At 47.3% G+C, this 26,063-nt stretch overlaps 1 protein-coding gene across 2 annotated transcripts in view; it reads right to left on the reverse strand.

The window, feature by feature from the left end:
• Window positions 1-26,003, reverse strand: part of LOC311142344 (rabankyrin-5-like) — a 35,929-nt gene extending 9,926 nt beyond the window's left edge. Inside the window, exons 1-17 of one of the 2 annotated variants that reach the window (XM_084177974.1) lie at window positions 25,989-26,003; window positions 23,957-24,173; window positions 23,477-23,595; window positions 23,078-23,213; window positions 22,687-22,810; window positions 18,590-18,739; window positions 16,735-16,900; window positions 14,394-14,598; window positions 13,874-13,942; window positions 13,530-13,735; window positions 13,050-13,147; window positions 9,655-9,856; window positions 9,412-9,510; window positions 8,719-8,872; window positions 7,856-8,024; window positions 7,539-7,657; window positions 3,982-4,138 (exon numbers count right to left, since the gene is read on the reverse strand). In XM_084177974.1, coding sequence (XP_084034100.1) covers window positions 3,982-4,138; window positions 7,539-7,657; window positions 7,856-8,024; window positions 8,719-8,872; window positions 9,412-9,510; window positions 9,655-9,856; window positions 13,050-13,147; window positions 13,530-13,735; window positions 13,874-13,942; window positions 14,394-14,598; window positions 16,735-16,900; window positions 18,590-18,739; window positions 22,687-22,810; window positions 23,078-23,213; window positions 23,477-23,595; window positions 23,957-24,173; window positions 25,989-25,998 — 2,400 coding nt within the window. In that variant the 5' untranslated portion in view covers window positions 25,999-26,003. Of the gene's footprint in view, window positions 1-3,981; window positions 4,139-7,538; window positions 7,658-7,855; window positions 8,025-8,718; window positions 8,873-9,411; window positions 9,511-9,654; window positions 9,857-13,049; window positions 13,148-13,529; window positions 13,736-13,873; window positions 13,943-14,393; window positions 14,599-16,734; window positions 16,901-18,589; window positions 18,740-22,686; window positions 22,811-23,077; window positions 23,214-23,476; window positions 23,596-23,956; window positions 24,174-25,607; window positions 25,693-25,988 lie in introns of those variants that run through there. The other variant, XM_084177973.1, reaches the window with a different exon arrangement.
• Window positions 26,004-26,063: the final 60 nt, after the last annotated feature.

Here is a 26,063-nt window from a genome sequence, read left to right on the forward strand (position 1 = left end):
TAAAAGTAAAAAGTTTTCAGCCATCCACTTCCTTATGTCTGAAACACAGGCTTCTAGCGAGGGCAATTTTGGGGCTTCACCATGCTTCATTGAAATGTACAGCTGTGTGTCATCCGCATAGCAGTGAAAGTTAACATTATGTTTTCGAATAACATCCCCAAGAGGTAAAATATATAGTGAAAACAATAGTGGTCCTAAAACGGAACCTTGAGGAACACCGAAATGTACAGTTGATTTGTCGGAGGACAGACCATTCACAGAGACAAACTGATATCTTTCCGACAGGTAGGATCTAAACCAGGCCAGAACTTGTCCGTGTAGACCAATTTGGGTTTCCAGTCTCTCCAAAAGAATGTGGTGATCGATGGTGTCAAAGGCAGCACTAAGGTCTAGTAGCACGAGGACAGATGCAGAGCCTCGGTCTGACGCCATTAAAAGGTCATTTACCACCTTCACAAGTGCAGTCTCAGTGCTATGATGGGGTCTAAAACCAGACTGAAACATTTCGTATACATTGTTTGTCTTCAGAAAGGCAGTGAGTTGCTGCGCAACAGCTTTTTCTAAAATTTTTGAGAGGAATGGAAGATTCGATATAGGCCGATAGTTTTTTATATTTTCCGGGTCAAGGTTTGGCTTTTTCAAGAGAGGCTTTATCACTGCCACTTTTAGTGAGTTTGGTACACATCCGGTGGATAGAGAGCTGTTTATTATGTTCAACATAGGAGGGCCAAGCACAGGAAGCAGCTCCTTCAGCAGTTTAGTAGGAATAGGATCCAGTATGCAGCTTGAAGGTTTAGAGGCCATGATTATTTTCATCATTGTGTCAAGAGATATAGTACTAAAACACTTAAGTGTCTCTCCCGATCCCAGGCCCTCGCAGAGCTGTGCAGATCCAGGACAGCTAAGCCCTGGAGGAATACGCAGATTCAAAGAGGAGTCCGTAATTTGCTTTCTAATGGTCATGATCTTTTCCTCAAAGAAGTTCATGAATTTATCACTGCTGAAGTGAAAGCCATCCTCTCTTGGGGAATGCTGCTTTTTAGTTAGCTTTGCAACAGTATCAAAAAGAAATTTTGGATTGTTCTTATTTTCCTCGATTAAGTTGGAAAAGTAGGATGATCGAGCAGCAGTGAGGGCTCTTCGGTACTGCACGGTACTGTCTTTCCAAGCTAGTCGGAAGACTTCCAGTTTGGTGTGGCGCCATTTCCGTTCCAATTTCCTGGAAGCTTGCTTCAAAGCTCGGGTATTTTCTGTATACCAGGGAGCTAGTTTCTTATGACAAATGTTTTTCGTTTTTAGGGGTGCAACTGCATCTAGGGTATTGCGCAAGGTTAAATTGAGTTCCTCAGTTAAGTGGTTAACTGATTTTTGTCCTCTGACGTCCTTGGGTAGGCAGAAGGAGTCTGGAAGGGCATCAATGAATTTTTGTGTTGTCTGAGAATTTATAGCACGACTTTTGATGCTCCTTGGTTGGGGTCTGAGCAGATTATTTGTTGCGATTGCAAACGTAATAAAATGGTGGTCCGATAGTCCAGGATTTTGTGGAAAAACATTAAGATCTACAACATTTATTCCATGGGACAAAACTAGGTCCAGAGTATGACTGTGGCAGTGAGTAGGTCCAGAGACATGTTGGACAAAACCCACTGAGTCGATAATGGCTCCGAAAGACTTTTGGAGTGGGTCTGTGGACTTCTCCATGTGAATATTAAAATCACCAAAAATTAGAATATGATCTGCTATGACTACAAGGTCTGATAGGAATTCAGGAAACTCAGAGAGGAACGCTGTATATGGCCCAGGAGGCCTGTAAACAGTAGCTATAAAAAGTGATTGAGTAGGCTGCATAGATTTCATGACTAGAAGCTCAAAAGATGAAAACGCCATTTTTTTTTTTGTAAATTGAAATTTGCTATCGTAAATGTTAGCAACACCTCCGCCTTTGCGGGATGCACGGGGAATATGGTCACTAGTGTAACCAGGAGGTGAGGCCTCATTTAACACAGCAAATTCATCAGGCTTAAGCCATGTTTCAGTCAGGCCAATCACATCAAGATTATGATCAGTGATTAGTTCATTGACTATGACTGCCTTTGAAGTGAGGGATCTAACATTAAGTAACCCTATTTTGAGATGTGAGGTATCACAATCTCTTTCAATAATGGCAGGAATGGAGGAGGTCTTTATCCTAATAAGATTGCTAGGGTGAACACCGCCATGTTTAGTTTTGCCCAACCTAGGTCGAGGCACAGACACAGTCTCAATGGGTATGGCTGAGCTGACTACACTGACTGTGCTATTGGCAGACTCCACTAAGCTGGCAGGTTGGCTAACAGCCTGCTGCCTGGCCTGCACCCTATTTCACTGTGGGGCTAGAGGAGTTAGAGCCCTATCTATGTTGGTAGATAAGAGGAGAGCACCCCTCCAGCTAGGATGGAGTCCGTCACTCCTCAGCAGGTCAGGCTTGATCCTGTTTGTGGGTGAGTCCCAGAAAGAGGGCCAATTATCCACAAATGTTATCTTTTGGGAGGGGCAGAAAACAGTTTTCAACCAGCGATTAAGTGCTGAGACTCTGCTGTAGAGCTCGTCACTTCCCCTAACTGGGAGGGGGCCAGAGACAATTACTCGATGCCGACACATCTTTCTAGCTGATTTACACGCTGAAGCTATGTTGCACTTGGTGACCTCTGACTGTTTCATCCTAACATCGTTGGTGCCGACGTGGATAACAATATCTCTATACTCTCTACACTCGCCAGTTTTAGCTTTAGCCAGCACCATCTTTAGATTAGCCTTAACGTCGGTAGCCCTGCCCCCTGGTAAACAGTGTATGATCGCTGGGTGATTCGTTTTAAGTCTAATACTGCGGGTAATGGAGTCGCCAATGACTAGGGTTTTCAATTTGTCAGAGCTAATGGTGGGAGCCTTCGGAGTCTCAGACCCCGTAACGGGAGGAGTAGAGACTAGAGAAGACTCAGACTCAGACTCCGACTCGCTACATAATGGGGAAAACCGGTTGAAGGTTTCTGTCGGCTGAATGAGCGACACCGGTTGAGCATTCCAACAGTATTTCCCTCCAGAAGCCATGAGAAAGTTGTCCGGCTGCGGGGACTGTGCGGGGGGATTTATACTAACGTTACTGTCTGTACTTACTGGTGGCACAGACGCTGTTTCTTCCTTTCCTACACTGATATTGCCCTTGCCTAACGATTGCGTCTGAAGCTGGGCTTGTAGCACAGCTATTCTCGCCGTAAGGCGAGAATTCTCCTGTATATTATGAGTACAGCGACTGCAATTAGAAGACATCATGTTAATGTTACTACTTAGCTTCGGCTGTTGAAGATGTTGAAGATGTTGATGAACCACGTCCAGGTAAAGCGTCCGGAGTGAAAAAGTTGAATAAGGGAAAAAAGTTGCGATGGAAAAAAGGAAAATAACTTAAAGTTGGCAGCTAAAACGCACAGGAAAATGACTCTTCTGTCTCGGGATAAACGTCCGGGGTGAAAAAGTTTAACGAAAAAAGATGAGTGAGGACAAAACTAAAAAGTTGGTAAATTTGTTGAACACAGAGATTGATTAAACGTTTATTAAAAGTAAAACGTGAATAGTTTGGCAGGTAGCCAAGTAGCAACAAACAGCACAGCAACAACAGCACGGAGACAATGCGGAAGCGAGACGGAAGTCCAGAGCTTGGATAGGAGACACGAGATGCTCCTCGCTCACCAATGAATCATGCTTCTATATCACAACTCTAAGTGGAGGAATCTATCACAGGGAGACGTGTGAGATGACTGTGCTTAGAGGAGTGACTGTCTGGTGAGACTGACCTGTGGAGTGACATTAGTCAGTGAGACTGGATATGCCGAAAAGCTGTTGTAGATGGCCCAGGAGGAGTAATGTCCAGGAGGAATAATGTCCAGGAGGAGTAATGTCCAGGAGGACTAAAAGGCCTAAGTAAGTAAGCAAGCAAGCGAGATGTACCTGTGTGTTGACGTTGGCCCCAAACTCCAGAAGACACTGCACCACCTCCTCCAACCCCCAGCTGGCTGCCAGGTGGAGGGGTGACTGTCCGTCCCTGGCCTCCTCACCGCCCTCTCCGCTAGGACCAGGACGCCGCGGGCTGTTCACATCACAACCACTACAGAGGAGAGACAGAGGGTTAGACTGACATATCAGCTAGCGCTATGCCAAGAGGTTACAGCAGAGGAAACATGATACAGCAGAGGAAACATGATACAGCAGAGGAAACATGATACAGCAGAGGAAACATGATACAGCAGAGGAAACATGATACAGCAGAGGAAACATGATACAGCAGAGGAAACATGATACAGCAGAGGAAACATGATACAGCAGAGGAAACATGATACAGCAGAGGAAACATGATACAGCAGAGGAAACATGATACAGCATATACTTGACTAGAACCTAAATCATTATTGAAAACACTGTAGATCACTATTTGATATATATTTGACAATAAAACACCATGTCAAAGCGCTAAGTGTCTTTAGCCTTCCATTCCTCTGTTAAACCAACATTAGAAAGACCCAGTCACCCCTGACCTAGTTGAATGATACAGTGGCTCTGTTGACAACACTGAGATCACCTGAGGTAACTACTGAGCTACAGTAAGCCTGTGGACTGGGACAGCTCTGTGTGGACTGGGACAGCTCAGTGTGGACTGGGACAGCTCAGTGTGGACTGGGACAGCTCTGTGTGGACTGGGACAGCTCTGTGTGGACTGGGACAGCTCTGTGTGGACTGGGACAGCTCTGTGTGGACTGGGACAGCTTCTATTGGCTCTGTTTACACCACGTGTCAAATTCATTCCCCGGAGGGCCGAGTGTCTGTGGGTTTTCGCTCCTCCCGTGGACTTCATTGATAATTAAGGTCACTGATTAGTAAGGAACTCCCTTCACCTGGTTGTCTAGGTCTTAATTTAAAGGAAAAACCAAAAGCCTGCAGACACTAGGCCCTCCATTGAATGAGTTTGGTTTACATAGTCATCAGGCACGGATCACACTGAATAACCATGAAACCACTTCCATTTACAGTACCAGTCAAAAGTTTTAGAACACCTACTCATTCAAGGGATTTTATTTTTACTATTTTCTACATTGTAGAATAATAATGAAGACATCACAACTATGAAATAACACATATGGAATTATGTAGTAGCCAAAAAAAAAGTGTTAAACAAATCCTTTGCACACTCTTTGCATTCTCTCAACCAGCTTCATGAGGTAGTCACCTGGAATGCATTTCAATTAACAGGTGTGCCTTGTTAAAAGTAATTTGTGGAAATTCTTTCCTTCTTAATGCGTTTGAGCCAATCAGTTGTGTTGTGACAAGGTGGGGGGGTAGACAGAAGATAGCCCTATTTGGTAAAAGACCAAGTCCATATTATGGCAAGAACAGCTCAAATTAGCAAAGAGAAACGGCAGTCCATCATTACTTTAAGACATGAAGGTCAGTCAATACGGAACATTTCAAGAACTTTGAAAGTTTCTTCAAGTGCAGTCGCAAAAACCATCAAGCGCTATGATGAAACTGGCTCTCATGAGGACCGCCACAGGAAAGGAAGACCCAGAGTTAACTCTGCTGCAGAGGATAAGTTCAATAGAGTTACCAGCCTCAGAAATTGCAGCCCAAATAAATGCTTCACAGAGTTGAAGTAACAGACACATCTCAACATCAACTGTTCAGAGGAGACTGCGTGAATCAGGCCTTCATGTTTGAATTGCTGCAAATAAACCACTACTAAAGGACACCAATAAGAAGAAGAGACTTGCTTGGGCCAAGAAACACGAGCAATGGACATTAGACCGGTGGAAATCTGTCCTTTGGTCTGATGAGTCCAAATTTGAGAGTTTTGGTTCCAACTGCCGTGTCTTTGTGAGACGCAGAGTAGGTGAACAGATGATCTCCGCATGTGTGGTTCCCACTGTGAAGCATGGAGGAAGAGGTGTGATAGTGTGGGGGTGCTTTGCTGGTGACACTGTCTGTGATTTATTTAGAATTCAAGGCACACTTAACCAGCATGGCTCCCACACCATTCTGCAGCGATACGTCATCCCATCTGGTTTGCGCTTAGTGGGACTATCATTTGTTTTTCAACAGGACAATGACCCAACACACCTCCAGGCTGTGTAAGGGCTATTTGACCAAGAAGGAGAGTGATGGAGTGCTGCATTAGATGACCTGGCCTCCACAATCACCCGACCTCAACCCAACTGAGATGGTTTGGAATGAGTTGGACCGCAGAGTGAAGGAAAAGCAGCCAACAAGTGCTCAGCGTATGTGGGAACTCCTTCAAGACTGTTGGAAAAGCATTCCTCATGAAACTGGTTGAGAGAATGCCAAGAGTGTGCAAAGCTGTCAGAGGCAAAGGGTGGCTACTTTGAAGAATCTAAAATAAGTTTTCATTTGTTTAACACTTTTTTGGTTACTACATGATTCCATATGTGTTATTTCATAGTTTTGATGTCTTCACTTTTATTCTACAATGTAGAAAATAGTAAAAATAAAGACAAACCCTTGAATGAGTAGGTGTGTCCAAACGTTTGACTGGTACTGTACATTATTGTCATTTAGCAGAAGCTCTTATCCAGAGTGACTTACAGTAGCGAGGTCATACATTTTAGTCATTTAGCAGACGCTCTTATCCAGAGTGCATACATTTACGTACTACCCCCCTTTTTTGTACTGGTCCCCCATGGGAATCAAACCCACAACCCTGGTGTTGCAAGCGCCATGCTCTACCAACTGAGCCACATGGGACCACCTTCCTCTTGCTGACTCTTTCCGAACCAAAATGGATTCCTGAACCAGATTAAACCAAGATGGATTCCTGAACCAGATTAAACCAAGATGGATTCCTGAACCAGATTAAACCAAGATGGATTCCTGAACTAGATTAAACCAAGATGGATTCCTGAACTAGATTAAACTCAACTGGAATCTGGAGAATGATCAATCTTAACTCTATAAATAAAGAATGGTTAAATGGAACGCTAAAAAGATGCTAACATGGCGGGCGGCTAGTGGAAAAGTTGGCAAAACTCTATAGATGACTGAGTGAAAGTAAAAAAAAACTGTTTGAATTAGCAGCAAAACAACATCTGAGCTTGATTATCAACCAGACCCAGGCTCTGCTAAACAGTAAAACCAACCAAACAACCAGTGACTTAGGAAATATTAACCCAATATACTGGTGCCAAAGGTAGTTTCAGCACAGTGAACACGCCACGTCATAAAAGAGCTGTGAGGATTATGATCATTGAGCTGTTAGCCCATTGAGGATGAGGGCATTAGAAGGGCAGGCCGTCGTGACTCTCTCACTCCCTATTTAAGGCTGTTTATTCATTTGCTATAAAGAGGGATTAGTATAATTTGCAGTGAGTCCATGGCAAGGGATGAGCGCAGCTACCCGTTGTTGAGGGTTGAGTGCATTAGAAAGTGAGGCGCGTCGGCGACACTGTCCATTATACAAATATGTTAATTTGATAAAGAGGGATGAGTGTGATCAGACGGACCTGCGGATGAGGAAGCAGGCAGTGACCTCGTTGTTCTCGTCCACAGCCCTGTGGAGGAGGGTCTGCTGACAGCCTGAGGGACCTGGGCTCCAACTGGTGGCATCACAACCGTGTCGGACCTACAGTAGCAGGGACAAGCAGACAGCATATTCCCAGTCAAACCCGACCCGACTCCTGACTTGCTTAATGAGTCGAGACTCTCACAAACAACTATCATAGCATTCCATGGTCACTTATTTACATTCATCTGTGGGCTCTCATTACCACAACCTCCACCACCCTTCCACTCCCCCCCCCCCCCCCCCCTCAGGTCTCACCAGTGTGGAGGCGATGTCCTCTAGGCCGTTCTCCAGGGCCAGCCACAGAGGGGGGTGTCCCCTCTTGTCCACCACGGACATGTCCGCCCCCCGAGTGCAGATGGCGTCCACCACCAGGGGAAGCTGATTACTGATGGCCAGCTGCAGCGCCGTCTCTCCCTCCTGGGTCCTGCAGGGAGCGAGACATGGTGGTTTTATACACCTCACAGTGATATTTATCCAATGTGTAAAACTACAGGTCATATCAGGTCATATTCACCTATGACTTGTGCTACCGCAGGGTTTTTTCTGGACCAAAAAAGGACTTAATTGGTGGCCTTGGCAATGAACACATTTTGCCATGCAGCTGAGAGAAAATGTTGCCGTTTGCCATGGCTAATGCTGTGTTCTTTTGCTCAAACATAATAACAAACACACTGCTAAATACATTGTTTTGGGTATTTTCAATTCTCCCTGACTGTCTAGCTTTTATTTAGGTGATTGTTAGTTATCAAAGATGACATTATAAAAATATATAGGTCCATTATCTTTTCTACATCTCTCGTTTTAGTAATTTAAGTTCGCACTGAAAGCTTTTTTTTTCCATCCCGAAAAATTGTCCCAAAGAAGTTTGGACTTAGGTAACCCGAAATAACACTTAGGTGGCCCGACCAAGGACTACAACGGCAGAAAAATCACTGCTACTGTACACATCCGCATGATTGTATAATTCAGAGACTCCTCTGTTGTTTATGTCCGATACGCCGTCTGACTTTTAAAACGGATGCCAAATTAAAATTCCCCTCGAGGGAAAAAATAAAATAATTGAGAAATGCATCTGCTGGTTTATGAAGCTTCTGATCTGTGGCTTATTGTGTTCCTACCTGACGTTGATGTCAGCCTGGTGTTCCAGGAGGAACAGGGCACTCTTGCTGTCCTGTCTGTGGATGGCCATGTGGAGCAGGGTCTGACCGTTGGACATGGTGTTGTTGATGGACGCCCCAGAGCCCAGGAGTTGGGCTGCTATGGTGTGCATACCTGAGGGACAGACGGGAGACACGGGCAGACTGTAAATGCAGTGGATCCAGTGAGACCAAACTACCTTTTTAAAAATCCTATTCAAAATTCAGACGCTTGCGCCTCTTCACTGTTGATTTGTTGTGTATTTGGATCGATCCAAGAGGAGTGGGTTTAGGGGCAAAGCACAGGCAAAGCTTGGAATTGGAGCTTCTGCTAGAATTCAGTGTGGACTACGTCTATGGACTACGTTTTAGGTTGGACCAGAGCCATATAATTATTTTCAATTTCTACTAAATACATGGCACTGAGTTGGGACTATCATGACTAGAAAACCTTTGGCTGCACATACCTCCTCTGTTTGGCTGGCTATCCATGCCATGCCAGATTGGAGGAGGAGGAGGAGGTGGTGTGAGCCCTTTCACGACAAGGCATGTTTTAAAGCATGTCAAGTGATAGAGCACCAGCCAGATCTTTCACACTGACGTATCTAGTAGATACCTATCTGATATGAGTGTAGTGTTGTTGTTGTTGTTGTTAACGTTGGTGAAGCCAGCTACCTGTCCAGAGGGCTAGACCCAACACCGTCTGGTCCATGGAGTCTAGGAGGCTGAAATCTGGGATGATCTGCAGGTTGTTGGTGGCATGAAGAGCATTGGCTGGAAACACCAGGAAATTACATTGTCAGTATGCAGGTAACAAATCCAATTTCCCTCCGGGGATCAATCATGTTCATTCATCCATCCATCCATCCATCCATCCCCTGGTCTAATTAACACGGAGATGCTGACCAACTAACCCACCTTTCTGCTCCAGGATGACTGACACCACGTCGGGGTGGTTGTGTATGATGGCCATGTGGAGGGGGCTCTGCAGGGACACCCCCTGGGCCTCGTCGGGGAGGGCCTTCTGGGTCTGCAGGTTAGGGTTAGCCCCCTGCTGGAGCAGCTCTGCCGTCAGACTCGCCAGACCACAGCGACACGCCGTGTGGAGAGGGGTCTCACCCTGTGGGGGAGGAGAGAGGAGAGAGAGGGGGGGGGGGGGGGGGTAGAGGAGGACAGAGGGGGGTTAGAGGAGGACAGAGGGGGGTTAGAGGAGGACAGAGGGGGGATAGAGGAGGACAGAGGGGGGTTAGAGGAGGACAGAGGGGGGATAGAGGAGGACAGAGGGGGGTTAGAGGAGGACAGAGGGGGGTTAGAGGAGGACAGAGGGGGGTTAGAGGAGGACAGAGGGGGGTTAGAGGAGGACAGAGGGGGGATAGAGGAGGACAGAGGGGGGTTATAGGAGGACAGAGGGGGGATAGAGGAGGACAGAGCGGGGTTAGAGGAGGACAGAGGGGGGTAAGAGGAGGACAGAGGGGGGTTAGAGGAGGACAGAGGGGGGTTAGAGGAGGACAGAGGGGGGTTAGAGGAGGACAGAGAGGGGTTAGAGGAGGACAGAGGGGGGTTAGAGGAGGACAGAGGGGGGTTAGAGGAGGACAGAGCGGGGTTAGAGGAGGACAGAGGGGGGTTAGAGGAGGACAGAGCAGGGTTAGAGGAGGACAGAGGGGGGTTAGAGGAGGACAGAGGGGGGTTAGAGGAGGACAGGGGGGGGTTAGAGGAGGACAGAGGGGGGTTAGAGGGGGGTAAGAGGAGGACAGAGGGGGGTTAGAGGAGGACAGAGAGGGGTTAGAGGAGGACAGAGGGGGGTTAGAGGAGGACAGAGCGGTGTTAGAGGAGGACAGAGCGGGGTTAGAGGAGGACAGAGGGGGGTTAGAGGAGGACAGAGGGGGGTTAGAGGAGGACAGAGGGGGGTTAGAGGAGGACAGAGGGGGGATAGAGGAGGACAGAGGGGGGTTAGAGGAGGACAGAGGGGGGTTAGAGGAGGACAGAGGGGGGTTAGAGGAGGACAGAGGGGGGTTAGAGGAGGACAGAGGGGGGTTAGAGGAGGACAGAGGGGGGTTATAGGAGGACAGAGGGGGGATAGAGGAGGACAGAGCGGGGTTAGAGGAGGACAGAGGGGGGTAAGAGGAGGACAGAGGGGGGTTAGAGGAGGACAGAGGGGGGTTAGAGGAGGACAGAGGGGGGTTAGAGGAGGACAGAGAGGGGTTAGAGGAGGACAGAGGGGGGTTAGAGGAGGACAGAGGGGGGTTAGAGGAGGACAGAGCGGGGTTAGAGGAGGACAGAGGGGGGTTAGAGGAGGACAGAGCAGGGTTAGAGGAGGACAGAGGGGGGTTAGAGGAGGACAGAGGGGGGTTAGAGGAGGACAGGGGGGGGTTAGAGGAGGACAGAGGGGGGTTAGAGGGGGGTAAGAGGAGGACAGAGGGGGGTTAGAGGAGGACAGAGAGGGGTTAGAGGAGGACAGAGGGGGGTTAGAGGAGGACAGAGCGGTGTTAGAGGAGGACAGAGCGGGGATAGAGGAGGACAGAGCGGGGTTAGAGGAGGACAGAGGGGGGTTAGAGGAGGACAGAGGGGGGTTAGAGGAGGCCAGAGGGGAGTTAGAGGAGGCCAGAGGGGAGTTAGAGGAGGACAGAGGGGGGTTAGAGGAGGACAGAGGGGGGTTAGAGGAGGACAGAGCGGGGTTAGAGGAGGACAGAGGGGGGTAAGAGGAGGACAGAGGGGGGTTAGAGGAGGACAGAGGGGGGTTAGAGGAGGACAGAGCGGGGTTAGAGGAGGACAGAGGGGGGTTAGAGGAGGACAGAGGGGGGTTAGAGGAGGACAGAGCGGGGTTAGAGGAGGACAGAGGGGGGTTAGAGGAGGCCAGAGGGGGGTTAGAGGAGGACAGAGGGGGGTTAGAGGAGGCCAGAGGGGAGTTAGAGGAGGACAGAGGGGGGTAAGAGGAGGACAGAGGGGGGTAAGAGGAGGACAGAGGGGGGTTAGAGGAGGACAGAGGGGGGTTAGAGGAGGACAGAGGGGGGTTAGAGGAGGACAGAGAGGGGTTAGAGGAGGACAGAGGGGGGTTAGAGGAGGACAGAGGGGGGTTAGAGGAGGACAGAGCGGGGTTAGAGGAGGACAGAGGGGGGTTAGAGGAGGACAGAGGGGGGTTAGAGGAGGACAGAGGGGGGTTAGAGGAGGACAGAGGGGGGTAAGAGGAGGACAGAGGGGGGTTAGAGGAGGACAGAGCGGGGTTAGAGGAGGACAGAGCGGGGTTAGAGGAGGACAGAGCGGGGTTAGAGGAGGACAGAGGGGGGTTAGAGGAGGACAGAGGGGGGTTAGAGGAGGACAGAGAGGGGTTAGAGGAGGACAGAGGGGGGTTAGAGGAGGACAGAGCGGGGTAAGAGGAGGACAGAGGGGGGTTAGAGGAGGATAGAGGGGGGTTAGAGGAGGACAGAGGGGGGTAAGAGGAGGACAGAGCGGGGATAGAGGAGGGTGAGTGGGGTTAGAGGAGGACAGAGGGCGGTAAGAGGAGGACAGAGGGGGGTTAGAGGAGGAGAGAGGGGATAGAGGGGGGTAAGAGGAGGACAGAGGGGGGTAAGAGGAGGACAGAGGGGGGTAAGAGGAGGACAGAGGGGGGTTAGAGGAGGGTGAGTGGGGTTAGAGGAGGACAGAGCGGGGTTAGAGGAGGACAGAGAGGGGTTAGAGGAGGACAGAGGGGGGTTAGAGGAGGACAGAGGGGGGTAAGAGGAGGACAGAGGGGGGTAAGAGGAGGACAGAGGGGGGTTAGAGGAGGGTGAATGGGGTTAGAGGAGGACAGAGGGGGGTAAGAGGAGGACAGAGGGGGGTTAGAGGAGGGTGAGTGGGGTTAGAGGAGGACAGAGGGGGGTAAGAGGAGGACAGAGGGGGGTTAGAGGAGGGTGAGTGGGGTTAGAGGAGGACAGAGTGGGGTTAGAGGAGGACAGAGCGGGGTTAGAGGAGGACAGAGCGGGGTTAGAGGAGGACAGAGCGGGGTTAGAGGAGGACAGAGGGGGGTTAGAGGAGGACAGAGCGGGGTTAGAGGAGGACAGAGCGGGGTTAGAGGAGGACAGAGCGGGGTTAGAGGAGGACAGAGCGGGGTTAGAGGAGGACAGAGCGGGGTTAGAGGAGGACAGAGGGGGGTTAGAGGAGGACAGAGCGGGGTTAGAGGAGGACAGATTGTATGATGCAGTAGTTTGTGATGCAGTACAGTTTGAAGCAGTAGACTTTATGATTCACAATTGCACTGTAGTGTCTGAAGTAGTAACTTGTGATTAACTAGCAGAGCTGTGATGCATCATGTGATATTGCAGTACAACGTAACCTACCCATTTGTTGGCATGGTTGACCTTTGCCCCATGTGTGGCCAGGAAGAGGGCGGCGGCCTCACTGCCTGCACCTGCTGCCCTCTGCAGGAGGCAGTTCTCTGAGGAGGGAAGATGAGAGGGAAAAGAGAGTAAGAATAACAGGTAGCTTAGTGGTTAAGAGCGTTGTGCCAGTAACCGAAAGGTCGCTGGTTCTAATCCCCGAGCCGACTAGGTGAAAAATCTGTCGATGTGCCCTTGAGCAAGGCACTTAACCCTAATTGCTCCTGTAAGTCGCTCTGGATAAGAGCGTCTGCTAAAATGACAAAATAATAAAAAAAATAGTAGTGCACTGATCTCCCTGTTGTTTAATACTTTCCTTTATTGTATCATTCATCCCATTTACAAATCATTCATTAACATGTACACGTTTAGCGTGTTCCCTTCAATCAGACATTTCTGCATTGTATTCTCAGTCAACACTATGAGTTTCGGAAACAGTACCTGTGGCGGTGTCTGGTGCGTCTGGGTTACTGCCTCTCTGGATGAGCTGGGCTGCAAAGCTGTTTTCATCAAACGACGTTCCATTCTCCACCACCGGAGCGTCTTCCTCGAAGGGGTTAACGTTGGGGTCAGAGGACACGGTGATGTACTGCAGGGCCAGCCACAGAGCTGTGCTCCCCTCATGGTCCTTCAGCTCCAGGTCCAGCCTGAGGAGAGGAAAGGGGGACAGATGACAGTGTTACACCAGGAAATAGAGGCTACTCCTCAGGCTGATTTTAATCAAGTCAATGATGAGCCAGGTCAATGGCTTAGTATTTAGTCAAGGGTTTCCTGTTTTAACTCACTGTTTGCACTGCAGGAGCTGGTTGAACACCGGCTCGTTCCCCGACACCACCGCTTCATGTAAAGGAGTTCTGGGAAGCAAAAACAACAGGAAATATATAGCGCCACAGTATTGGGACCATTACAAAACAACTCCTGTAACTCACACATAAACACATCACAAGCATTGGATGCAGGGGTTAAAGCAAACAAAATCCCATGACTGAAACTTAAGTCGATTGTCTGGGGCCAACTTAACCTCCCCTTTCATGTTAGAAAGTCATGACCATCATGCTTTTAGGGAAAGAGGATCATTTTGTACACGAACTGAGAGTTTGACCAATTCCAGTCCTTTTCAATATTGGAAATAAAATAAATAAAATAATCCATAAAGGAAGACAACTTTAACCCCTGTGGAAGCAATGGCAGATTCTCTATAGATTTCAAGTGAAAGTACAATCAATCTAAAACATAAACTGTGATTTTAATAGACTTTTGTTATATCACACCAGATGAGGTCATTGGATCAGGATGATTACCCACCTGCCCTTGCTGTTCTGCATGTTGGGGTTGGCCCCTGTCTTGAGCAGGACCTCTGCGATGCGGGCCATACCACTCATCACCTCCCCAGAGTGCTTCCTGGGGCTGAAGGAACACACCAGGTGCAGGGGGGTCTCCACTGCCCCGACCGTGGCCGCGTTCACCTGGGCAGAGTGGCGGATCAGGAAGGTGGAGGCGAACTCATCCCCTGTGGGGCGGAGGCAGAGAAGAAGGACGAGGTGGAGGGGAAACAAATTCAATGATTGGTTATGCACAGGTCACAGGAGACTAGTGAGGGGAGGACGGCTCATAATAACGACTGGAATGAAGTGAATGGAATGGTATCAAACACAAGGAAACCATGTGTTCAATACTATTCCATTCCAGCCACTACTATGAGCACGTCCTCCCCCAATGAAGGTTCCACCAGCCGCCTGTGGCGCGGGTGCTGTAGTTCAAAGAGAAGTGTGCAGAATCAGGACACACACTGCGGTGTGAATTTACCCTCAGCATTCAACACGCTTCATCTCTAGCCCAGCGTTGAACCCATAGGGAGGGTTGTGTTGTTGTCTCAAATCAAATCAAACACATACACGTGTTTAGCAGATGTTATCGAGGGTGTAGCGAAATGCTTGCGCTTCTAGCTCCGACAGTGCAGTAATATCTAACAATTTCACAACATATACCCAATACACACAAATCTAGTAAGGAATGGAATGAATAATCTTCCCGGCTGTATGTAATAACACAAAACTATTTTCTGGGCTAATAACGTAAGAAATAATACATTAAAAAACTAAAACACTGCAAAGTTTCCTAAGAGCAAGAAACCATTTTCCATCTAGCTCAGCATTGAGCTTATAAAGGGAGGGTTGTGTTGTCTCTAGCTCAGTATTGAGCTTATATAGGGAGGGTTGTGTTGTCTCTAGCTCAGCATTGAGCTTATATAGGGAGGGTTGTGTTGTCTCTAGCTCAGCATTGAGCGTTCATAGGGAGGGTTGTGTTGTCTCTAGCTCAGCATTGAGCTTATATAGGGAGGGTTGTGTTGTCTCTAGCTCAGCATTGAGCTTATATAGGGAGGGTTGTGTTGTCTCTAGCTCAGCATTGAGCTTATATAGGGAGGGTTGTGTTGTCTCTAGCTCAGCATTGAGCTTACATAGGGAGGGTTGTGTTGTCTCTAGCTCAGTATTGAGCTTACATATGTAGGGTTGTGTTGTCTCTAGCTCAGCATTGAGCTTACATAGGGAGGGTTGTGTTGTCTCTAGCTCAGCATTGAGCTTATATAGGGAGGGTTGTGTTGTTGTCTCTAGCTCAGCATTGAGCTTACATAGGGAGGGTTGTGTTGTCTCTAGCTCAGTAGTGAGCTTACATAGGGAGGGTTGTGTTGTCTCTAGCTCAGCATTGAGCTTATATAGGGAGGGTTGTGTTGTCTCTAGCTCAGCATTGAGCTTACATAGGGAGGGTTGTGTTGTCTCTAGCTCAGTATTGAGCTTATATAGGGAGGGTTGTGTTGTCTCTAGCTCAGTATTGAGCTTATATAGGGAGGGTTGTGTTGTCTCTAGCTCAGCATTGAGCTTATATAGGGAGGGTTGTGTTGTCTCTAGCTCAGCATTGAGCTTATATAGGGAGGGTTGTGTTGTCTCTAGCTCAGTATTGAGCTTATATAGGGAGGGTTGTGTTGTCTCTAGCTCAGCATTGAGCTTATATAGGGAGGGTTGTGTTGTCTCTAGCTCAGTATTGAGCTTACATAGGGAGGGTTGTGTTGTCTCTAGCTCAGTATTGAGCTTATATAGGGAGGGTTGTGTTGTCTCTAGCTCAGTATTGAGCTTATATAGGGAGGGTTGTGTTGTCTCTAGCTCAGCATTGAGCTTATATAGGGAGGGTTGTGTTGTCTCTAGCTCAGCATTGAGCTTATATAGGGAGGGTTGTGTTGTCTCTAGCTCAGCATTGAGCTTACATAGGGAGGGTTGTGTTGTCTCTAGCTCAGTATTGAGCTTACATAGGGAGGGTTGTGTTGTTGTCTCTAGCTCAGTATTGAGCTTACATAGGGAGGGTTGTGTTGTCTCTAGCTCAGTATTGAGCGTTCATAGGGAGGGTTGTGTTGTCTCTAGCTCAGTAGTGAGCTTACATAGGGAGGGTTGTGTTGTCTCTAGCTCAGTATTGAGCGTTCATAGGGAGGGTTGTGTTGTCTCTAGCTCAGTAGTGAGCTTACATAGGGAGGGTTGTGTTGTCTCTAGCTCAGCATTGAGCTTACATAGGGAGGGTTGTGTTGTTTTTGATAATGCAATATGCCAGAAGCAATATAGTACATGACATACTGCCGAGAATGTGCGGCGCCCCCTACCTCTTTGGATGGCTTTGTGCAGAAGGCTCCAGCCACTCTGGTCCACCATGTCCACGTCTGCCTTGTTGTTGACCAGCGTGGTGGCGATACTCTCCAGTTTACGAGACAGAGCCAGGTCCAGGGCCAAGTCCCCATTGTTGTCCAGTTCATTCAGCTTCCCAGGCAACTAGGGATGTGGAGAATAGAACAACATGTATACTATTCTACACTGAGCTAAAATATCAACGCAACATTTAAAGTGTTGGTCCCATGTTTCATGAGCTGAAATAAAAGATCCCAGAAATTTTCCATACTCACAAAAAGCTTATTTCTTTCAAATTGTGCGCACAAATTTGTTTACATCCCTGTTTAGTGAGCATTTCTCCTTTGCCAAGATAATCCATCCACTTGACAGGTGTGGCATATCAAGAAGCTGATTAAACAGCATGATCATTACACAAGTGCACTTTGTGCTGGGGACAGTAAAAGGCCACTAAAATGTGTAGTTTTGTCACACTACACAATGCCACACGTCTCAGGTTGAGGGATTGTGCAATTGGCATGCTGACTGCAGGAATGTCCACCAGAGCTGTTGCCAGAAAATTGAATGTTCATCTCTCTACCATAAGCCGCCTTCAATGTCGTTTTAGAGAATTTGGCAGTACGTCCAACCGGCCTCACAACCACAGACCACTTGTAACCACGCCAGCCCAGGACCTCTACATCCGGCTTTTTCACCTGCGGGAACGTCTGAGAACAGCCACCCGGACAGTTGATGAAACTGGGTTCACACAACCGAAGAATTTCTGCACAAACTGTCAGAAACCGTCTCAGAGAAGCTAATCTGCGTGCTCGTCGTTCTCACCAGGGTCTTGACTTGACTGCAGTTCGGCGTCATAACCCACTTCAGTGGGCAAATGCTCACCTATGGCCACTGGCACACTGGAGAAGTGTGCTCTTCAAAGATGGTTTCAACTGTACCGGGCAGATGGTAGACAGCGTGTATGACGTCATGTGGGCGAGCGGTTTGCTGATGTCAACGTTGTGAACAGAGTGCCCCATGGTGGGGTTATGGTATGGGCAGGCATAAGCTACGGGCAATGAACACAAATGCATTTTATCGATGGCACTTTGAATGCACAGAGATACCGTGATGAGATCCTGAGGCCCATTGTCGTGCCATTCATCCGCCTCCATCACCTCATGTTTCAGCATGATAATGCACGGCCCCATGTCGCAAGGATCTGTACCCAATTCCTGGAAGTTGAAAATGTCCCAGTTCTTCCTTGGCCTGCATACTCACCAGACATGTCACCCATTGAGCATGTTAGGGATGCTCTGGATCGACGTGTACGACAACGTGTTCCAGTTCCCGCCAATATCCAGCAACTTCGCACAGCCATTGATGAGGAGCATTGATCAGGCCACAATCAACAGCCTGATCAACTCCATGCAAAGGAGATGTGTCGTGCTGCATGAGGCAAAATGGTGGTCACACCAGATACTGACTGGTTTTCTGATCCACGCCCCTACCTGTTTTTTACCTGTATTCCCAGTCATGTGAAATCCATAGATTAGGGTCTAATGAATTTATTTCAATTGACTGATTTTCTTATATGAACTAACTCAGCAAATTCTTTGAAATTGTTGCATGTTGCGTTTATATTTTTATTCAGTGTAGATAGAAAAACATGTAAAAAGAAAGTAGTGTAGTTGGCTTCTCAACACTGATCTATTATCAGCACTCCAAATGAGACTCTCTGTGAATACAGGCCCTGCTCCAGATGAGAGAACAGGATATTGGTCTTCAGTGAAACCTGTTACATTGAACATACTTGGGGTGCCTCCGAGGCAAACCTGTCAAGGTCTCACTCACCTGCGAGTCCATCTCAATGAGGTAGAGGAAGACCACGTCTTCCCTCTCCACCTTGATGGCTTTGTGAAGTGGGAACTCCGTTTTAGACTTAATCATCTTGTAGAGCAGCGGAGCACTCATAGTGCTGAAGTCCTCTTTCCTCAGGTCATCCTGTCCAGACAAAAGATAGAAGTTCATTAAGAATGCTCCGTCATCTAGGTCATATAAAATATAATTACTAGAACAGACATTCCCATTAAAAGGTGGTCTTAAGTAAGACAGGTAGATGTGGGTTTTGTTTCAATACTTAATTTTTTTTATATTTTCCTTTAGGGCTGGGCGATATGGCCTAGAAATTATATGTCGATTTTTTCAAACTTATAGGCGATTCACGAGATGTATACACTACCAGTCAAAAGATTGGACACACCTACTCATTCAAGTGTTCTACTTTATTTTAAAATATTTTTTACATTGTAGAATAATAGTGAAGACATCAAAACTATGAAATAACACATATGGAATCATGTAGTAATCAAAAAAGTGTTAAACAAATCAAAATATATTTTATATTTGAGATTCTTCAAAGTAGCCACCCTTTGCCTTGATGACAGCTTTGCACACTCTTTGCATTCTCTCAACCAGCTTCATGAGGTAGTCACCTGGAATGCATTTCAAATAACAGGTGTGCCTTCTTAAAAGTAATTTGTGGAATTTCTTTCCTTCTTAATGCGTTTGAGCCAATCAGTTGTGTTGTGACAAGGTAGGGGTGGTATACAGAAGATAGCCCTATTTGGTAAAACACCAAGTCCATATTATTGCATGAACTGCTCAAATAAGCAAAGAGAAATGACATTCCAGCATTACTTTAAGACATGAAGGTCAGTCAATACGGAACATTTCAACAATCTCTCAAGCACAAGCCCACCTGCTAGTGAGTAGCCAGCTAATCTTTATACACTGCTCAAAAAAACACTTAAACAACACAATGTAACTCTAAGTCAATCACACTTCTGTGAAATCAAACTGTCCACTTAGGAAGCAACACTGATTGACAATACATTTCACATGCTGTTGTGCAAATGGAATAGACAACAGGTGGAAATTATAGGCAATTAGCAAGACACCCCCAATAAAGGACTGGTTTTGCAGGTGGTGACCACAGACCACTTCTCAGTTCCTATGCTTCCTGGCTGATGTTTTGGTCACTTTTTGAATGCTGGCGGTGCTTTCACTCTAGTGGTAGCATGAGACGGAGTCTACAACCCACACAAGTGGCTCAGGTAGTGCAGCTCATCCAGGATGGCACATCAATGCGAGCTGTGGCAAGAAGGTTTGCTGTGTCTGTCAGCGTAGTGTCCAGAGCATGGAGGCGCTACTAGGAGACAGGCCAGTACATCAGGAGACGTGGAGGAGGCCGTAGGAGGGCAACAACCCAGCAGCAGGACTGCTACCTCCGCCTTTGTGCAAGGAGGAGCAGGAGGAGCACTGCCAGAGCCCTGCAAAATGACCTCCAGCAGGCCACAAATGTGCATGTGTCTGCTCAAACGGTCAGAAACAGACTCCATGAGGGTGGTATGAGGGCCCGACGTCCAAAGGTCGGGGTTGTGCTTACAGCCCAACACTGTGCAGGACGTTTGGCATTTGCCAGAAAACACCAAGATTGGCAAATTCGCCACTGGTGCCCTGTGCTCTTCACAGATGAAAGCAGGTTCACACTGAGCACATGTGACAGACGTGACAGAGTCTGGAGACGCCGTGGAGAACGTTCTGCTGCCTGCAACATCCTCCAGCATGACCGGTTTGGCGGTGGGTCAGTCATGGTGTGGGGCGGCATTTCTTTGGGGGGGCCGCACAGCCCTCCATGTGCTCGCCAGAGGTAGCCTGACTGCCATTAGGTACCGAGATGAGATCCTCAGACCCCTTGTGAGACCATATGCTGGTGCGGCTGGCCCTGGGTTCCTCCTAATGCAAGACAATGCTAGACCTCATGTGGCTGGAGTGTGTCAGCAGTCTCGCTCCATCCACCAATGCCACGTTGCACCACAGACTGTCCAGGAGTTGGCGGATGCTTTAGTCCAGGTCTGGGAGGAGATCCCTCAGGAGACCATCCACCACCTCATCAGGAGCATGCCCAGGCGTTGTAGGGATGTCATACAGGCACGTGGAGGCCACACACACTACTGAGCCTCATTTTGACTTGTTTTAAGGACATTACATCAAAGTTGGATCAGCCTGTAGTGTGGTTTTCCACTTTAATTTTGAGGGCGACTCCAAATCCAGACCTCGTTGATTAATTTGATTTCCATTGATAATTTTTGTGTGATTTTGTTGTCAGCACATTCAACTATGTAAAGAAAAAAGTATTTAATAAGATTATTGAATTCATTCAGATCTAGGATGTGTTATTTTAGTGTTCCCTTAATTTTTTTGAGCAGTGTATTTCAAGTCTAGCCAACTTGGATCTATTTGCTTGCTAACAAGGTAGAACTGTTATGAATACACCCTCCTGTTCATCTCCAACTGTTTGAATAACAGCCTGTTCACTTTGTTTAGTTGTTGAAATCAAGTGGCCTACCTGGATAAGTTGCTTATTTCTCAGAATGAGAACGAGTTGCCAATTCCTTATGTAAATGCATATTTTTATGCTTATTGCACATTTATAAAACACAGACTAGACAACTAGCACTTAAGTCTGTGGCTAAAATGCTGCTAGCGGTACATGGTACCTCAATGCCGCGCGCAACAAAAACTGAGCATAAATATTCACAATCATGTTCATTAATACTCCCGTTTTAGTAGGGTCGGTTGTACATTTTGGGAATTGAGACAAAAAGGGTATCGTTACCAAGTTCTCCTCTATTACAGTAAAATAATGTCTCAATGTGTTTCGGCATACATATGACCGATTATGATGGACCAAACCTCAAATGCAAATAGCGAGTTAAAACTGCTTGTTGTCAGATAGGAAGAAGATTATATTTAGTCTTTGTTGTTGTGAGTGGCAGGGGGAAGGGGAGGGGCTTGGTGTTGGTGTGCCAGTGGGAAGATGCACAGGGACACAGCACAGAAGGAGGAGGGGCTTGGTGTCAGGAGGAGGGGCTTGGTGTCACAGCACAGAAGGAGGAGGGGCTTAGTGTCAGGAGGAGGGGCTTGGTGTCAGGAGGAGGGGCTTGGTGTCAGGAGGAGGGGCTTGGTGTCAAGGCACAGAGGGAGGGAAGGCGATGAGACCAAAAATACAAAACACTCATTAATGAAAACAAGGTGTCAAATTCTATAAATATTGAAATGAGTTCAATCTCCTCCACACTCCAAACCTCTAATCAAAGTCTACGCCAGAGTAATAAAGGTAGAATGAAACAGCAGATTGAGCAGCAGCACTAAAAGTAGTCAGTCAGTCAGTCAGTCAAGTGGCTGAAGATGACCAGTCATTTCCTGAGTCCTAGTCATAAACATAACCTTGAGAATCACAGGGCTCAAAACGCCGAGCGCGGGATTTTACGAGGTGATAAAGCAATAGGTTCCTTGACACGCAAGGCGAGAGATATAACTCCGGTCTGGGCTCAGGACTACAAAAAAGGGTATGTACCCCAGACATTTACATTACATTTTAGTCATTTAGCAGACGCTCTTATCCAGAGCGACTTACAGTTAGCGCATACATTATTTTTATCGAACCCACAACCCTGGCGTTGCAAACGCCATGCTCTACCAACTGAGCTACATCCCCTGCCGGCCATTCCCTCCCCTACCCTGGACGACGCTGGGCCAATTGTGCGCCGCCCCATGGGTCTCCCGGTCGCGGCCGGCTACGACAGAGCCTGGATTCGAACCAGGATCTCTAATGGCACAGCTAGCACTGCGATGCAGCGCCTTAGACCACTGAGCCACTCGGGAGTCTAGAGACTGGACAAATGGATACAGTCCAGATGACTAGTTGCTATGGGGGGTGCAACCCGTTGGCTTAATGACTCATTGGCTCAATGACTCGTTGGCTCAATGTCTCAAAGTCTATGGGAAACAGCTACCATGTCAATGCGCTAACGCTACTAGCAATGTTCCCCCCCAGTGGAACAGTGAACAGCAGTTGGACAGTGGAGATATGTGTATATATATACCCAGTGGCTGGCGATGATCTCTCCACAGTAGTTCATAAGGGTTGTGGCGTCCAGCTCCTCAGCCGTCTGGTAGAACCGGATACAGTTCCTCACGTTCACCGATGACATCACCCCTTTCTCACACCTGTTCCAAGAGAACAAAAGCTATATTTGAGGATATTGATGTCAATGGGAAATAGTGTACAATGCATTCATAGCCTAGAGGAAAGAAAAACCACAAAGAGCACCTGTGCCCGTAGGGAGTAAAAACACACCCCAGAGGGACTGTGAGTTTGAGATGACAGTCAGTAACAGTGCAGTCACCAACTGATCTACAAACCGTAACGAGTAGTCATCTGGGAGGCAAGGTCATCAGCGACTGAGCAGAATTGTCAGGCAGCCCCTTTCCTACCTCTCTCGGAGCAGATGCAGCTGGAAGCGGTTGGCCAGCTTCATCAGGTCGATGAGGAAGGCATCGTCCTCGCTGAGCTCCAGGTTGTCTGTGTAGGCCCAGCGCAACATCGCCATGGCAACCTCCGGCTTGGCATCTGGAACACCCAGCATGGGAGAGACAGTGTTAACAACCCAGCATGGGAGAGACAGTGTTAACGACCCAGAGTGGAATGAAATATAACTTCACTCAACTATAGCTCCGCTATCAATAACCTGCTTTTAATGCAGATGTTGGAAAAGACAGTTTGTAGCGCATTTTCAAAAAACTGTGAACACAATGGACTCGTCTTTTTTCTTGGGGTACATTCTGGGGCATTGTGACCAGTAGTTTTGACAGCAGGGAGGGTGCTCAACTCACCAGACAGGTCCATTTCTGAGGTAGAGGCCAGGTTGGCCAGGCTCCAGGCATCACTGCGAGCAGCCAGGACAAACTTGTGAGCGTTGAGCGTCATCTCTCCAACCGTCACCTTCAGATCACTACAAACATGGCAACAGTGACAACATAAGTGAGAAAGAATATAGCCCATGTTCATAGCTTGAGTAACTAGGTTTTGCATATTTTTTTCTGGATTTCTGTAGAAAGCTGTGAATCATAGAATCTACGACCTTGGTATAGCCACTGGAAATAATTGATCATTGGGTGTCATTGCGTTGAACAATGAATATCACATCAATTAATTAAACAATTAAGTGCAATTTTTAATTTTCTTGGCTTTTCCACCTCAAGAAAAGGGAACAACAAAACAGCAGGTCCTCTTTCTGACTGTAACCATGGCAACGGCACATGTTGCTGCATACATTATATCCCACCTCTCCCCTCCCCTCCCGTCCCGTTCACCTGTACTGGTCCTGCTGGTAGAGCTGGGTCACGATGTCTAGCAGGCGGCTGACGAAGGTGTCTCCTGCCCCGGCTCCTAAGGCGCTGGTGGAGCCCTGGCCAGAGGCCTGAGCAGCCAGCATGGCACAGCGCCTCTCTGTGTCAGCCAGCTTCTGCTGCATCTTCACATACTCCTGCCTCAGCAGGGCCAGGTGCTTCTGCAGCTTGGCCACCTCCTCTGTCACAGAGAGAGGGAAGAGACGGCGGGAGGGGAGAGGTAGAGTGGAAAATGGAGGAGGTGAAGAGAACAGGAAAGCTTGTAAAGAGCTAAGCCCTTTTGATGGAGTAGGGTTGCATTAAGCACATTCTGGCTCACAATGCTTTGTGTTTTTATCCGGATTAGGAAATGAAGAAAAATAGACCTTGTTGTACAACCAAACAGTAAAAACAAACGGTCTAATTTTATCGTGCTATAGTAACCCAAATCAGGGTTGTATTGTTTCAAGGACGCCTAGTATTTCTCAAGGCAGGTTCCTGCCTAGATATAGGCTAGGGATGTTTCTCTTTAAGGCTTACTATGTGTCGGAGCCCACTCAGCCCAGGATCGCACATAACTTCCCTCTCCCATTTCCGCTTAAGTTTGAGTCAAGACAGAATGCTGAGGCGGCACATAACTTTTCCCTCCCACGGGTCAGAGGGTTAACTAGCTGGCTGACTATAGCTTCATATACAGTCATTGGGCTATAGTCATGGGGAAGGGACGGCTGCCAGTACCACCTGATCAACGGCCACAGGAAAGGATCACTGCTGCAACAGCAAGATAGGCTGAGCTGTTCAACGAAAAACCGGTTCAGAGCCACAACCTGAATGCATGTATTACCACAGTGCAACTTGTCATTCTTCATTCACAATGTTCCATTCATTTTGAAAAGGGAGGATATGATTGCCCATTTTGTGCATGTTATAAAGCGTCTTACCTTCAACTCAGCACTTTTAGACATCTTTAAAATAAACTTTATAGGAGCAATAAAAATATAGCTTTCTCTAAGTGTCCACAACACTTGGGACTACAATGGAAGAGTGAAAAGCTTACAAAATCTAGCTAGTGAGAAACGATGGACTGGCTTGAAAAAAAAAAGGAAATACTGAACAAAATCATTCAACAGTTTAAGGCAGCACACACCAACTGGTGTATCATTATAATTGATACCGAGTAGCTAGCTAGTACTGTAGGTCTACATTCACTCTTCGAGGAGACTGCAACCACACACAGCTGAATGTTAAAAAAAAAATGTAAACTGGCGCTAGTCACATCTAATCAACACATGATCGAGGCACTGACAGTGCTGTCAAAGCAAGCAAATTAGTTGCCGAGTAACCAATTCATCTTGACTGAAGGCAAATTGATCTATCACACAAACTCGTCAAATACTCTTAACATTTTCGCTAGTTACAATAAAAATAAGTGTTCAATACCGCAATAGCAATTTTGCATTTTGTTACAATGTTTAACTATCTAGGTACTGTAGCCAACGTTAGCTAGCTAACTAACGGTACATTGTAACGTTATCCTCATCATAAAAATCTACCTGTCCTCGGTCGATTTGATAAATTACAACATCAACAAAAATGCTAACGTTAGCTAATATCAAATGATCGCGTGTATAATCACCTTCCTTATGCATTCTGCGTTAGCAAATTCTGCTTTCTTTAGTTACCAATCCCGTTCATTGAGTCTAACCACCCGGTGAATTAAGTGGCTAGCCTGCTAAAAACTAGCTAGTTTCCTTCTCCGCCCAACCAAACCCAACCCAACCCACACCACACCACCCCTCCCACTGACAGATATAACCCGACTAGCTAGTTAGCTGCAAGTGAAAATTAGCAGCTAACTGCACAAGATGAAAGGGAGACAGTCGTTTATTTTTTATAACATTGCAAATCCCAATTAAATCAAATACAGTATAGCCATTCAGCGATTCAGATAATACATTTAATTCGCGTCTAATAAAGAAAGGGCGTAAAAAAAATATTAAAGGAATCAGTCACATACCTTCAGCCATGATGGTTCCGTGGCTTTTGGTTTGCTATCGCGAGATGACAAAGCAGAAAGTGGGCGGTGACAGTA

The sequence above is a fragment of the Coregonus lavaretus genome (assembly GCF_964263955.1).
Source record: "Coregonus lavaretus genome assembly, chromosome: 15".
In the NCBI taxonomy this organism is placed as follows: domain Eukaryota; kingdom Metazoa; phylum Chordata; class Actinopteri; order Salmoniformes; family Salmonidae; genus Coregonus; species Coregonus lavaretus.